The 11,283-nt window shown below is 39.2% G+C and overlaps 1 protein-coding gene across 1 annotated transcript in view; it reads right to left on the bottom strand.

Moving 5' to 3' along the window:
* Positions 1-1,205: 1,205 nt before the first annotated feature.
* The window catches only part of LOC307019746 (sodium- and chloride-dependent betaine transporter-like), a 33,601-nt gene continuing 23,523 nt past the window's right edge, over positions 1,206-11,283 (bottom strand). Inside the window, exons 3-9 of the mRNA XM_079650827.1 lie at positions 6,100-6,184; positions 5,891-6,023; positions 3,970-4,073; positions 3,748-3,872; positions 2,981-3,093; positions 2,384-2,521; positions 1,206-2,239 (exon numbers count right to left, since the gene is read on the bottom strand). Of these exons, the coding sequence (XP_079506953.1) occupies positions 2,069-2,239; positions 2,384-2,521; positions 2,981-3,093; positions 3,748-3,872; positions 3,970-4,073; positions 5,891-5,986 (747 nt within the window). The 5' untranslated portion in view covers positions 5,987-6,023; positions 6,100-6,184 and the 3' untranslated portion in view covers positions 1,206-2,068. The remainder of the gene's footprint in view (positions 2,240-2,383; positions 2,522-2,980; positions 3,094-3,747; positions 3,873-3,969; positions 4,074-5,890; positions 6,024-6,099; positions 6,185-11,283) is intronic.

Below are 11,283 nucleotides of genomic sequence, written 5' to 3'. Positions count from 1 at the left end.
GACAGTGGATTTGTGATTTAATATCTAACATCTATCCCCCTCTGCTGGACACACTTGAGAACCGTGCCAGGCTGTCAGTGATGGTAGATGTTGTTGAACACATGTCATGTAACTTAATTTTGACCCACAGTGAACATAAACGTGATACTGTACTTTGCCATCGTTGAAACAAAAAATATGTCAATGTTGATTCTAGCCAACACATATGAACAAGTACAAACAAACATTTAGCCACAAAATTGTACAAATTATTCAGAACAAATTGAGGTAGAGATTTCCTTGATTTAGTTTGTAACTGTTTAATCTGAGAACATCAAATCTCCGATGTCTATGCCATGTTCTGGTTTTTAAGTTAAAGCATGCAGCTCTGTATCAGGAGGAGGGGTTTCTGGGTAAAGAGTCTTCTTTGGTGAAGAATGCAGATCGAACGCTGGAGTGCATAACGTTTTCAGTCTCTAAAAAAAAAAAGAATTGCATGGGAAACATACATCAAAGCATAAACCATAAGATAATAGTAGCCCACTAAAATCCACAAATGTGGCTTGTGTAATGGTTCAAATTGTGGTCAGCGTAACAACGTATTGACACAGTATAGAAATAAACTAAAAAGAACATAAAGTTTTGTTTAAAGGAACTTCAAAAGGAAGGGTTTGGATATAGATATATGTAGCTTTCAGGTATGTACATATTCAACAAATTGTTACACTTGTTAAACTTAAATAATACAATGCTAATTTCCTTTATTGAAGCTGGGTTGACACACTAACCTGTCTCAGTGTTCCCGGGGTTACAGCCATACAATAGATAATCCACAAAGGAGTCAGGAGAACTGAAGACAAAAGCAAGAACCATCCCAATGGCAAAGCCCCACCAGGGGTACTCGTAGGATTTTGTTGTATTTCAGTGGGGTGAACTTGACCATAGAGAATATCAGAGTTCCCTGTCACAAAACAAGTGGAATAAAAAGAAAATCAGAGGAACAGCTTACGTTTTCATCAATGGATATATATAAATATATTTATGTTATTGTCATTGTGATATTTTTATGGTGAATGTCTTAAATTGGTCTTTACGACTAGCAGATGCAACAATAGTCAATACATTTACTCACAACACAGAGGCATGGTGTGATGAACTTCCAACAATATTTCATAAGCGCTGAGGGGTAGTAGCCAATCATTTCCTTTATATTGTCATAATAACGATCAGCACCTTGTAGTCAGGGAGTCATTCAAGAATATGATCAAACACTGGGATTCATCTACATTAAGATATAAAAGGGAAAGGTCTGATGCCTGGCCACGTGCTCATAAGGAAAAGGGGGCAGAATTTCAGCACTACTACTGAGTCCATTACATTCCTGAGAACAGTCTCAAGTCTTTCTTCTTTTGGTCCAAGAGGAATGAAAGCTAAGTTAATGTGTAAGATAGTACTGGCCTCACAGATAGGCGGGAAATGTTCTGCCCTCCAGGCAGTTGTTCAAATGTTTTAATGGCTTTAGCAGTGCCCTCTGGTTAAATGTTGTATTGCAATAGTATGAAAAGTATACTAGAACCACATGTTTCAGTTGCAACAGAGATCTCAACAGATCAACATAATGTTCTCTTAATCTGTTGCAATCCTGTGAATTCACCCTTCGTAAGCATTGCCTGTAAGTAACTTGTTATTGTTTGCAAGGTTATCGTCCAGTTTTAAAGAGTATTTGTCAGCAGTGGGTTGTTTCTTTTATGATTGACTGGTACAGTATTGGTAGTTGGGAATACATTATAATGTAACGAGTACAACATGCCTTAGTTTTATAAATGAACGGTTGTTGTTGCTAAATGTTCATCAAGAGTCTGCATTAAACATAGAGCTAGAAAGTTACACCTTGACTCTTGAGGTCATTTAGGCTTGCTGTTCAATTTAGGCAAGATAACAGCATTAAGAGGACATGTCATGCTCATACTGAAACACCCTTCAGTGTTTCTCAAACAGCTTAATAATCATAGTAATTATAATTTCCATTGATTTTAAATATTGTACATTATCACTGTTATTCATAATGGCATAGTTTTAGGGGCTAACATTACTTCACATAAATATGTGTCAGTTCTTCTTCTGATTTTCCTTGCTTAAATGTATCTTGTTGCTTACCATATATCCATCCCACACAGACGCACTCCAAAATGGCAAAAATCATGAATGGTATTCCACTGCAAGCATAGTAATCAAACAGCAGAAATACATACAGTCCTCCCTACAGCACATGACAGAGAAGACAGAAACAGGAACACAAACGAGATTGTTTTGTTAAATGCACAACATATTTGGCACGGAAAGAGAGACTTAATGGTGCTGTCTTTTACTCTTAATGTTATAGATTAAAAAAGTAGACTCTCACCTCAGTCACCATAAACAGGCCAATAACAAAGGAAACGCCACAGATGATCAGCAGAAGTAGTTTACGTCGATGACCAATGAGAAAGGAGGATGGAAACATGTCTGATATGGCTGTCACCAGGCCTTCCAGACACACAAACTGTGGGTAAAAGATAAATGTCACCTTTACATTTTCTACACTGATTATAACAATTAAGTTTCTAGCCATTCTCAGGTCTTAATACTTTGGGAAGTGTTTTAGTCTTTCTGAATATTACCCTCATCCAAGGCAGTGCATATTATGTCCAAGCATTTACTGCAACTTAAGCCTGATTGTTTATGTATTTTATGTATTTGGTTACTTAATATCTCTTACATAATTGTTTTTCATTTAGTGGAACTCACAAGACACAATCATTGAAAATATGTTATGGAATATTTGCACATGAAAAGCAATACAAATCTATCAAAAGTCAAATGAAACATAGAGATAGATTGATATTGTCTTTTCATGCAGGGATTTGATTATAATTAAAGTATCAGGTAGGCTTATAACCAAAAGTTATACAATCCTGATGTACAGTATATTTTTGAATACAACTGAATGTGAAAAGCTTACCTCACTGTTCAGTCCAAGGAGGATAGTCATGATGAAGAAGAAGACAGCCCAGAGTTGAGGTAAAGGCATCATGGATACAGCCTGAGGGTAAGCAATGAATGCCAGGCCAGGACCTGCAAGTAGATGGCTTAGGAATTAGTAAATGTATCATCTCTATATAGCAGCGGATTTGAAGGCAGGCATTAACCAGAACCTGTTTAGTTTGCGTCTAGTGATGATGAGTTATTCAAACTCAAAATCGTTTAATTCTGGCCCTGTGTAGACCAGCTACTGCTGGTATTCAGTAGGTTGCAATCTGCAATCTAACCACGAGATGGCACTATCCTACACACTGGTCCTAAAGAAGGTGATCATATTTCAGAGTTGTGTTTACAGCAAGCTTCTGCTGCCACCAATTGCTAAAAATATCGGGTGCTGCAGGATTTGCATTTATTTTATCATGGAATCTGTTTAGGAATTAAGGAATACATTTAGTAACTAGAGGGCCCTCCCCTCTTAAGTACTGTACAGGTACAATGATTATAATGTGTCCTTGTAAATCATAATTTCAAGAACCCTGCAGCACACATCGATGTGAAATCTGGGGACCATAATCCAAGTGTTTCTTCTCACATGTTATTGTGAGACTTGAATTTGTAAAGTCATGTATTATATGTCCTTGTTTAAATCTGAAAAAACCAAAACATTTTATTCATAATTTTATATTTTTCATAGGAACACAACAAAGCTAATATACACCACAATGTTTTCCAAAAACCATCCCATACCTGATTCAGCTACTGTTGAGATGTCAACACCCAATTCATGCGACATGAAGCCGAGAACAGAGAAGACTGCAAAGCCAGCAACAAAGCTGGTTAAACTGTTCAGTGCGCACAAGGCGAAAGTGTCTCTGGAAATTAAAAAGGACGATTATGTATTCTATCCTGCATAAACTCAACCTGTTAATGCAAAAAATGTACATACATAGAATATAACGTTTTCCTTACTTGTAGCAGTTGTTGTTGTATTTGTTGTAGCTTCCCATTGCTTGCAAACTGCCTTCGCAAATGCATAAGGAGAATAATATCTGGCTCCCAGCATCTATCCACACCTTAAATCAGTTAAATTAGCAGTTAACCAGTTATCCATTAAATATTGATTTATATGATGTTTATAATTGTATAATGTACAACTATACTATATTATACTATTTACTTGGTTTACCCATTACAAATTCTACCTCTGTCACTCTCTTAAGCCAAACTTCCACTTCCGTGCAATTCTTAGAAACTCTCTAACACGTACCATTTTCCATCTTTCCTCCGGATGTCCTCAGACTTTCCCACATGTCCCATCTGACTCCTACATCCTCCTGCTCACATGTTCCTCTTTCCCTATTACTCCCAATAGTATTTTCCCCTTCTCCACCTTCTCATTGGCAGATCATCAATTTTGCTTTGTGCCTCTGGTAGACCTGAACCCTAAATTGTACCTGCTAACATGACACATTCCTGTTAATGTGTGATTGCTCAATTCTCAGCCTCTGGGCCCTGACTGCAAATACCCTGTTCCCTTTAGTTTTCAGCTGAGCCTTTATAACTGACAAACACACTTCTGCTACTTGATCTCAGGATACAGCATGTCATCTTAGTTTTCATGTAAAATCTTGACGTCTTAGTATCAGCAATATTCAAAAAAGTCCCATCCAGTCAATCAATATATCTTGAGTTCAGGCAAGGAAAAAAGTATTTTGCCGTTGCAGATGTGACCAGATAAAGGCTTGAAATAGTCTCTGTGTTTTTAAAATGTAAGATACATTTTGTTTTTGAGAAATTCCTAAAAACAATATTTAAAACTTAAAATGTTTGGTTTGATCCAATAGAAAAACTGCATATGTCAGAAGATCTCTGTTTTGACATCACAAGGACAGTCATTCGTTAAATAAAACATTCCATGGTTTGTGAATTTTAGGGCAGGCGCATCTGCATAATCAGCATCAAATAAAAAAAACCCACCATATTTATAAATAGTGTGCCAAAGGGGAAAGCTTGTATAAAGAAAATATAATTGGTACCAAAACCAACCCCTGAGGTACACCAAACCTGAGTTAAAGTGGACCTATCATGCCATATTTGAATAATATAGTGTAGGACCATACCTATATAAGGCATATTTATACTTTTTATTTTTCAAAATACCAAACAGATCATGCATTTTAGCCATACCTCATTTCGCTCAATTTAACACTGTCTTTGCATGGAATGATTCTGTGAGAATAGCACCATCTACAGGCCTGGCATATGTACTACAGCGTCTCCAGCGCTTTCGAACGGCAATGTCCACGGCTTTCTCCTCCTGATTGGTGGAGTTGGCCCAATAGCCGTAGCACCACTTCTGTGACGTCACAGAAGTGTTCAAATCTGGATCAGTCTGTATCAGATCCGTTGCAGCCCCTTTTTAAGAGATTTGGGTATGGAGGAAAATAGAGAGGGTTGTGTTTTCTGACACTTGGTGAGTTCCCTAGAACACCGGGGAAACATATTCATGTATGAAAGACGTACAAAAGTGCATTTTGCATGATAGGTCACCTTTAAAGTCCATCAATTTTAGTATTGCAAGTGTTAGCCAAGTATTGTTCTGTGCAGTGTGTCACTTACACATCACTAATTTGTCACACATAAACCTCACCTGAGGATCATTCAGACGGGTCAGATCAGGATAAAGGTAATATCTAATTCCAGTTACAGCTCCTGGCAATGTCAGCCCATGGATCAGCATCACAATCAACATCACAACTGGAAAAGTGGCTGTGATGTACTGTACACAACCTGAGGGTAATTAATGGTGGTCAATAAACCCATACCTTTGGTTTTAATGATGAATCCAGTTCTATTAGCACACCTTTAATAATAAGCTTATACATCTCACCTTTCCTGTCGCCTTGACTCCTTTCCAGATACAGAAGTAACAGATGATCCAGCTTAGCAGAAGACATCCAGCCAGGTCCCAGCGGATATTGCCCATCTCTTCAATTCCTCCAGACAAACCCAAGACTCTCCTCCTGAGTGCAAGAAGAAAGTTATGTAAAGAGACATTTTAGTGACTCTAAAAACTGTTTTGCTAATGTGAGTACTTACTGCCAGAATTCTTTCACTGATGATTTAGCATTTTCATTGAGGTGGCGATAAACTGAATAATTCTGTCCGCAATCAATGCAGTTATCTTGAAGCAAAAGAATAAAAAGAAGCAAGTAAGTTGACATTTTCAGAATTTGATATTAATGGTTCTCCATAAACGTTCTGACCCGGTGGAAAGCATATAAGAATTCTAACTTCTTGAAGTCGGAAGCAGTACCGAAGGAATGGCATACCCGGGTGGTGGTTCCCCTTTTCAAAAAGGGGGATCAGAGGGTGTGTGCCAATTATAGAGGCATCACACTACTCAGCCTTCCCGGCAGGGGCGGACTGGCAATTGGGAATACCGGGAGTTTTCCCGGTGGGCCACTGCTGTGCGTGGGCCGGAGGGCCAAAAAAGACTCCTACCGGTCCACATTTGTAAGTGTTCCGGCCACAACACTTACAGCTCCGTAGCAGCTGTCACTGCGCAGTGAACGATAAGGTTGTTGCCCACATTCTGTTACTGAGTTTAGGCTAGTTAGCTAGCAGGTTTATTGTTTTGGGTGCAGTCACTTTTGCCTCCACTTGCTGTTCAAATAAATGTTGAAAGAAAAAGTAAATCTGTTTACAGTTCTGTGTCATATGGGTGTTGAGAGATGTATCCATAGATTTAGTCCCTAATTTTGCTCTCAAAGTCCACCAGATTGACGCATTTAACTTCAACATTTAAAAAAAAAATCTTCCCGGGGGAGCATGCCCCCGGACCCCCCTAGAGGAGGTGAGGTCCACCACCTGCCCACACACCCTGTTAAATTGTCTCACCCACATTGAGGATGCTTCCTACGACCATGTTTTATTCCATGCTCTTTCAGTTTTGCGGTTTGTTTAGATTTTACAGTGACGTCACTTCTTCTTCTTTGGCACGTTAGAGCCCACTACTATTGCAATATTGCCCCGAGGAAGAATTTCTTTGAGCTACGACTTCTTTATCCTCTTCGTAATGCAGACTGAGCTCTGTGTAATGATTTATTATGTTTAAGTTTATTCATGGTAATGCTCCGGGATTTGGTGTCCAGGACTGCTGGGCCTTCTTAAGGGTTGTTTTGTGTTTTTCTGTCTCTTTCTTTTTGTGTTTGAATGTTTTGTATGTCTGTTTTACATTAATGGTTGAATCTAGCAATCTTTACAATCATGAATCACACTTATGCGTAACAAGTGACAGGAACATTATTTGCTATTATTTCCAGATTGGATGAATTAAACGCAGGGATGGCAAACATACGGCCCGCGGGCCAGATCCGGCCCGGGAAGCATTTCAGCTTGGCCCACGGAGCTGAAGGACTTTGCTAAGTAGGCTGTGAGAGGAGGAAAAAAAACTGCTATTTTGAATCCTTCCACTAGTGGGCGCACTACCGCACCGGTACCAGTGAGAGCGCAGCCAGACTGTAAAACAAGTGATGAGTAAGAGTAGTGAATGCAGTCAATAACCTCTGACAGCCTCATCCCCAAATGTCTCTGTCAAAAAAGAGAAAAGTGGACACGGAGTGCCGAGTTTTCCAAGAAAAATGGACTGCATCCTATTTTTTTACAGAGGTAAATGGAAAACCTGTATGCTTGGTGTGTTCGCAGCAAGTTGCTGTGCTCAAAGAATATAATATTCGCCGCCATTATGAGACTCACCATGGAGAGAAATACGACTGCTTGCAAGGACAACGGAGAAAAGAAAAGATAAATGACCTGCTATCAGGTCTAAAGAAACAACAGGCCATTTTTACCCGGAGCCGAGATATAAGTGACGCAGCAGTGAAAGCCAGCTATCTCATCGCTAACGAAATAGCATCAGCCTCAAAGCCATACTCTGAGGGTGAGTTTGTGAAAACATGCATGCTGAAGGCTGCAGAAATGGTGTGCCCTGAGAAGCGACAGGCTTTTGCCAACATTAGTCTAACGAGGAATACAGTGAAGGATAGGATTGCCGATCTTTCAGCAGATTTGGATAGCCAGAAAAAAACAAAAGTCAAGTCATTCGTAGCATTTTCAGTTGCAATCGATGAGAGCACTGACATTACAGATGTTGCTCAACTGGCCATATTCATTCGTGGTGTTGATGAGACTTTGACGGTCACCGAAGAGTTCCTTGAGTTGGTTCCTATGACAGACACCACTAAAGCGGATGACATTTTTAGCGCTCTCGTTGAAGCACTGGACAGGGTTGGAGTGGACTGGACCCGTGCTGTCAGTCTGGCTACAGACGGCGCGCCATCAATGATTGGGAAAAAAGCAGGTGTTGCAACGAAATTCAGGGAGAAAGTACAAGCAGCAAATGGAGGAGATCGTTTTTGGACATTCCACTGTATTTTGCACCAGGAGGCATTGTGTTGCAAGTCGTTAAAAATGGATCACGTCATGAAAGTGGTTGTTCAAACGGTTAATTTCATCCGAGCCAGAGGGCTGAATCACCGTCAGTTCGACAGCCTCCTCAGTGATAAAGACATCACCTGTAGCCTACCATATCACACTGAAGTAAGGTGGTTGAGCCGAGGTGCCGTGCTGAAGCGTTTTTCTGATCTACGCGAGGAAATTGGACAGTTCATGGAGAAAAAGGGTAAGCCAGTGCATGAATTAAAAAACCCAGAATGGCTGCAGGACCTTGCATTTATGGTGGATATTTCAGAGCACTTGAATAATCTGAACATAACGATGCAAGGTCGCAAAAAAGTTGTCACAGAATATTATGACAGCATAAGCGCATTTAAGTTGAAGCTGGCTTTGTGGGAGACACAGCTGTCAAGTGGTGACTCTGCTCATTTCCCTCATCTAAGAAATGTGCATACGACCGGAGTTACTTCTGACATGAGACGGTACAAAGACAAAATTACGGAATTGCTGCGGGAGTTTGAGCGGCGGTTTCAGGTCTTTGGTGAGCTTGAGACAGAGTTTGCAGTTTTTCGCTCGCCATTTGCAGTTAAGGCTGCTGATCTGCCCGTCGACATACAACTTGAGATAATCGACTTACAATGTGATCAGGATTTAAAGGACAAATTTGCCTCGTCGGACTTGTCCACATTTTATCGGTATCTTTTGCCAGGATACCCCAAATTGACAGCCCTGGCAGCAACGGTTTTGAGCATGTTTGGGACCACCTACCTTTGTGAACAGGTTTTCTCTGTAATGAACATTACTAAAACAAAGCTGCGCTCAAGACTCACACACAAGTGCCTGAATGAAATAATTAAATTGGCTGCTAGTCAGGATTTTAAGCCTGATATTGATGCCCTTGTGAGGGCTAAAAGATGTCAAGTTTCAGGAGCAAATTAATCAGTTCCGTGACCTCAGTTCTGTGAAAATAAGAACCTACTGAAATATTTGAAAATGTTATATTATTCTGTCACTGAACATTGTGTATTATAATGTCAATCAGCAGCTTCAATAGGCAAAAAAAAGTTTGATTTGATGTGACACTGTGGCTGCACTGCCAATATAAAAATTCTATATTTTCAAGGCAAGGGAGGTAACTCAAACTCCTCACTTAATAGCTCCCACGTTTTTATTTGCATTTTGTGGTGAGTCAGTTCAGGTGGAAACTGTGATCTGTTGTAAAGAACATGTGTGTAGCACTTGAAATTGCACTTGTTTGTCTTAATACAGTACATTTCAGTTTGTTCATAACGTTTTGCGTCTCATTACATGTGGACATTTTCCGAATACTTGTAGCTACTTATTTGACTTAAACAGAAATATTGTCGTTATGTAGGGCCTGTGGGTTATTATGCTATGATGTTACTGGTCCGGCCCACTTTAGATCAGAGTGGGCAGTATGTGGCCCCTTAACTGAAATGAGTTTGCCACCCCTGAATTAAAGGGTATAAAAATCATTAATTTGAATATCAGGAGTCTATTGCCCAGAATTGATTTACTTCGGATATGGGTTGTTCTACATAAACGTAAAATCATCACACTCTCTGAAACTTGGCTTAATATCAACATTTCCGATAGTGAACTACAAATCACAAATTATTTGCCTTACAGATCTGATAGATGCAGCAGGGGTGGAGTCGTGGCTATTTAGCTCTCCTCTGACCTTGTGACTGAGCTAATTGCTACTTCTATAGAGCCTCTACATTTTGAATGCATTTTTCTTAAAATAATTTTTCATGAAAATAAATGCTTAACTATTGGTAGCATCTATAGGCCACCTTCTTCACCTGCAGAGTCTTTTAACCACATAATTAACACTATCAACTCCATTTCCTGTGGAAATGAAATAATCTTGCTTGGTGATTTCAACAAAGATTGGTTGGATAAATCATCTGATAGAGAAAAAAAACTTTTCAGTAGTCTAAATGTTAAACAGCTAATTAATGAGCCAACTCGTATCACTCTTAGAACCCAATCTCTGCTTGACTGCATACTGGTGTCACACCCTGACAGAATCTTAAAAGCTGGTGTCATGTCGGATTACTTCAGCGATCATTCAATTGCTTATTGCATATGGAAAATCAAATTAATTAAACTACCTCCAAAACTAGTCAAAATCAGACAATATAAAAAATTGAATGTTGATTTATTTATTAATGATGTTGTTGCCCTTAATTGGGACAGATTCCAACTAATACCTTTTGTACAGGATGCTTGGGATTTTCTGGATAAAGAGCTCACTGATGTCATGAACAAACATGCACCTGTGAGAACGGTTAAGGTCAAAGGTCAACATCTCCCTTGGATCAATTCTGAACTCATCAGTCTCTTTAGGGAAAGGGATAAAGCATGGTCGATATATCGTCTTTCAAAACTATAGCCGATTAGGAAGTATACAGGCATCTTCGAAATCTGAGGTATACCAAATCCCGAAATGCTAAATCGAACTACGATAAAGAATCTCTCACATCGGACTTTAAGAATCCCAAGCAATTTTGGACTAAAATTAAATCTATTTGAAATAAATCAGGTAAACATTCTATTAATAAAATAAGAACTGCTGATACAATAATTCATGACCCATTATCCATTGCCCAAATATTAAATCAGCATTTCGCTAATGTATGTTCCACACTATTTGACGACTGGTATTTCTAATAGTAACTCATACTGCAACAGTTCTTTTTCTTTTAAGAAGATTCTACCACACCAAATTCATAATGCTATCACAGAATTAAAAGTGAATGGCAGTGCAGGACTCGATGGTATAGAAAACAGGTTCATAAA

This window comes from Notothenia rossii, assembly GCF_949606895.1.
Source record: "Notothenia rossii genome assembly, chromosome: 9".
NCBI classification, from domain to species: Eukaryota; Metazoa; Chordata; class Actinopteri; order Perciformes; family Nototheniidae; genus Notothenia; species Notothenia rossii.
The sequence above is the reverse complement of the archived record's forward strand: the minus strand, read 5'-3'. Positions and strand labels throughout refer to the sequence as shown.